Source organism: Oncorhynchus masou, chromosome 10 (assembly GCF_036934945.1).
Source record: "Oncorhynchus masou masou isolate Uvic2021 chromosome 10, UVic_Omas_1.1, whole genome shotgun sequence".
NCBI lineage: Eukaryota > Metazoa > Chordata > Actinopteri > Salmoniformes > Salmonidae > Oncorhynchus > Oncorhynchus masou.
In genome coordinates this window covers 26,258,933-26,263,518 of record NC_088221.1, presented here as the reverse complement: position 1 = coordinate 26,263,518, position 4,586 = coordinate 26,258,933, and the positions used below count along the sequence as shown (strand labels likewise).

General features: G+C 44.0%; 1 protein-coding gene across 2 annotated transcripts in view; it reads left to right on the top strand.

The window, feature by feature from the left end:
• The first annotated feature begins 2,250 nt into the window (after positions 1 to 2,250).
• The window catches only part of LOC135547419 (glycogen synthase kinase-3 beta-like), a 33,546-nt gene continuing 31,210 nt past the window's right edge, over positions 2,251 to 4,586 (top strand). Inside the window, exon 1 of one of the 2 annotated variants that reach the window (XM_064976428.1) lies at positions 2,251 to 3,126. In XM_064976428.1, coding sequence (XP_064832500.1) covers positions 3,039 to 3,126 — 88 coding nt within the window. In that variant the 5' untranslated portion in view covers positions 2,251 to 3,038. The remainder of the gene's footprint in view (positions 3,127 to 4,586) is intronic. The other variant, XM_064976429.1, reaches the window with a different exon arrangement.

The window sequence follows — 4,586 nt, the reverse complement described above, 5'->3', positions numbered from 1 at the left end:
TCTGCCTGTAGATTACTTCTGTCTCCCTCTTCTGGCTCTCAATGCTTCTCATAAGAGGATGCAACTCTATTCATTTTCAGAATGAATGAGTTTACATAATTAGATGTTTTTCTCTGGTGTTAATGATACAGTATGTCCCGAAGACGCCGGGAGGCAGGAAGCAGGTGCAGTTGGTGAGTTTAATAGGAACGAACAGAGTAAATACAAAAACAAGTGTAGCGTCTAAACATGAAAACAAACAATACTGCCTGATGGGTGATACAACGGGGGAGCAGGAGTAGACGTGACACAGTAACTGCATAGTATAAAAGCTGATTTGCTACTGTGTGCTGTACCTTATAGACTTTTGTAAGTGCTCTAAACTCATAAATCCAATGCTAAACAGTGAAAATGCCACCATAAGACTGTTCCCTGTTGGATTTTTTGGCACTGAACTAGCTTATTAGACCATTAAGAATTGATAAATAACATTCTTTATGTTGCATAATTGTGTGTGTGTGTGTGTGTGTGTGTGTGTGTGTGTGTGCGTGCTCCGGCGCCCCGGGAAGTGTTTGCTTAAAGAGAAAGCAGCATCTCCCATTATTTTTGCACCATTGCCTCTGTTTCTGATGCTGGTCTTCTTTATCCTGCGTCATCACTGCTGAAAGACCACCCCGGGAAAAAATCTCCCTTTGATACAGCATCCTCAGATGAACATAAAATACATAAAAGAGTACAAATAAACAGCACATAAGCCCCTTTAACTTCTTAGACAGTAGATGACTTGGGTAGGGTTCTCCTGTGGAGCAACCATCAAGGATGACTCATTTCTATCCTTCAAGACGGTTTTATGTTGAAGATCACATACTGTGTATAACAGTGTACCAATCACGGTGACCTGGGCTCTACAGCCTTAATGAGGATAAGCATAATGTGTGTGTGTGGCTTCACATACTGTAGGCCTACTAATGTAATGACATTGTAATGACATAATAATAGCCAATGATCCCTTACCCTCTGACTACACACACACACACACACACACACACACACACACACACACACACACACACACACACACACACACACACACACACACACACACACACACACACACACACACACACACACACACACACACACACACACACACACACACAAACAATGACAAACATTATGTGTGGAAATCAATACCCACAGCTGGAAAATCTGCACACCCAGTCAGAGAGAGATGCAGAGAGGGAGGGAGATACAGTGTGTGTGTGTGTGTGTGTGTGTGTGTGTGTGTGTGTGTGTGTTTCTGCAGGTGGCCCAGTCAGACACAGAGCAGGTCTAATTGCTGTGTGTGAGTGTTGTCTTTAATTGGCATAATTACTGCTGTTTCATCTTTACTCTGGCTGGCATGCACACACGCTCAGGCACACACACATGTTAGATATCAATTTTCGCCTACCTCATGCTATTGGGTAGATTACAAGAGTTGACATAGCAACAGTGAGGGAGATATTTTACGTTGGCCCAACCCGTCACGTCATCGTGCAAAAACGGGGAGGAAGGAGCCGCTCTTCTCAAATCCATCAGTAATCTGCACCTGCTCCGTTATTTTGTCAACAATGCAGCATGGTGCATCCTCAAGAAACATAAAGCATGTGTTTTCCATCAAATAATGTTAGCATTTTCTATATAGTTTTCATTGGGAAGGAAGATAACGCGCTTTTATCAAAAGCATGGGAAAAGCATGGGAAAATACAAAATCCTACTCATTACTTTGTTTGTGCTTCAGCACTTTTGTTTTGATCCGAATTCGCTGTTCGCTCACGCCCGGGAGGCAGCCCGGTTACAAATAAAATGCAAACAACTTTTAACGGTGCACATCTTCTCGGGCGTCTGGGTGAGATTAATCGAATCCCCGCATTGCAACATGCTACCGGTGCACTGTCGGTAGCAGCTGTTCAGCCATTGGTGCAAGTAGTGTGTCCCTGAGTTGGATTGGCTGAGACTGCTATCAATCCCTCTGATTACCCTGCCCATTTCCCCAGTGCTCATAACGCACGGACACGAGCCTCTGAACACCAGGCGCGGTGTCAGGGACATTATGCCATGTGTTTTACAAGAACCACGTCCTTATTGGTCTACAGTACGGGCTATCTGCCCATCGCCAAGGGATACGCTTCGGATTGGCTGAATCGGCTCCCCCAGATTCACCCTTGCGCGTGCACAATTCTCAGATTCTCTACAGTGGTTTATTTGCGTAACCCTGTCGCCACGCGCATCTACACATAAAACCAAGGCTCACAATTTACGCAAATAGCGTTACAAGGTCCGTAGTGACAAAGACAGCGAGCTGAGGAGGACGGAATAAAGAAGAATTTCAGGCTTGGACTGCCACTTCCCGATGAACGAAACGCACAGAGTTTCCTCAAAGACCCGATACTAGAAGACCCGTATTTGGACGTCGCGGTGTATGGAGTTGGGACACATTTGAAGGGCCGTAGAAATCGTTCACGTATTGATTGGGCAACTGGCAGATTTTTCCGTTTGAATCGTCGGTAGGGTAGGAGAGCGAGCAGCCATGGCGGTCGGGTCATTGAGTCTTCACATCGGAATATAAGGAGGAACTGCATGGCCCTGCATCTATAGGAATATACAGCAACCATTCCCCATGTCTGACCGTCTCACTTTTGTCATTTTGTGTTCAACTGTGACCACGTTAGAGAAATCAAACCAGCAGTGCAGTGGGTTTATTCGGAGGCCAGCTTCATGATTATTTTATTTGGAAGACGTGTCTCCAAGGCCTAGAAACTGAAGGAAAACGAGGGCTCAAAGGGAAATAGGATGCTTTGAATTACTGTTAGTGGACGAAAAAGGGTGATTGATAGACTAAATAACGGCTGTCAAAGCTCGTGGACAGAGGAGTTGATTTAAAAAAATCATATTGTGAATAATCAAACATTCATATTAAGGAACTGTTATTCTTTGGATGCAAAGGTTTAGAAAGATAAACCTACCAAGACATCTACACTCACGTAGTCTACAGTATTTGATTCGGGGATTGGATCATGTCTGGTCGGCCCAGAACCACCTCCTTCGCAGAGAGCTGCAAACCAGTGCCGCAGCCCTCGGCTTTTGGCTCTATGAAAGTCAGCAGTAAGTCTACCATTTTTAATCATCCAACTAACTTCCCAGCCTTTTGAATAAGACCAATTTTAAACTAACCTAGCAGTCTCATTGTTAAGCACATTGACTCGATGCTAGGTCTGAAAGGACAGGCAGGCTTTTCCTTCTGTGTGTCCTTGCTGAGATTCTCAGGCATAGAGTGACACCCTGGTTTCTGTGGGGAGGGATCACTGTGATGTGGGGGAGAGGGGCAGGGCTGGCAGTCACCCAAACCAGCATTGTGGCAAGTGGGTCAATCTGATTTGCCTCATCATTTGCAGATTTTTCAAAGTGTCTAGTCCATCAGATCACCAGATTTATGCTAACCGATTACTGATCTCTCCAGATCGACCCAGCGCCAGGATAAAGTGACTGAGGGGGCAGTTGAAATTGCAAGGGCGTTTCTAGGATTTGAAGATATTTGGGGCTTAGCCCAAAGCCAGTAGGGGGGTCCAGGGGCAATCTTCCCCGTCAAAAAAATAAAAGGGAATTTCATCAGTAAAATGCATCAATGTGGTGCACTTTGAGATTAACACTGCGAAGAGAAATTACAACAATGAGAGAAGATATTTTTCAGGTAACTTGCACCTTCCCACCTGCCACAGCAGACACTGCCAGTACTCATTTATAATAGCTACTGTGGATCTCTCTTCTCTGGAACACATACATATACAGTGTATTGCCAAAAACCACTCAACAACTTCAAACAGACTCTGACCTGTCCCTCTAAACCAAACTGATTAAATAATCCCACCATACCCAAACACCCTCTCTCACACACACTGTGCAGTAATTAGAATCCATAGAGCAGATTTAAGTAATAGTCTACTGTGTGCTCACCTCTCCTCTGTCTCTCTCATCACTTTATCTGTGTTGTCTGTTGCTGTCTCTTGTCTACCCTCCTCTCTCTCGTCTTGACCTTGTAAAAGTAAATAATTGTTTTAATAGTAATTTCACAGGCCTTTTCACCTCAAATTCTTTGTAATCCATGTTTTATATTTTCAGTCTGTATTTCACCTGTTATAAATTGTACAAATAAATAAAACTAATTTAGAATATATAGAGCAGCTTGAAGTGATAGTCTGTGTCCCGTTCACTCTTCATCTGACCCCCCCCCCCCACTTTTTCTGTGTCTTGTCTGTTGTTGTTTCAGGTTCTTGTTTGCTACTGTCTCCTTTGTCTATCCTCTTGTTTGTTATGGCCTGTTCTCTTCTCCTGGAGTTCCTCCATCATCCTATTCATCTGTTGCGGTCTCTGTCTTGTCTGGTGTCTCTCCATCTACTCTTCTGTTGCTGTGTCTGTTTCTTGTATCTCTTTAGTTTTGCAATCCTAAATGTTCAAGGGGATACTGGGGTAGCTTAACTTGTTTTGGGCCTGTGTCTGGGTCACCTAAATCATCCTCCTCCCTACCAGTTGCCCCTGGCTGATTTTTATTTATTTATTTCACCTTT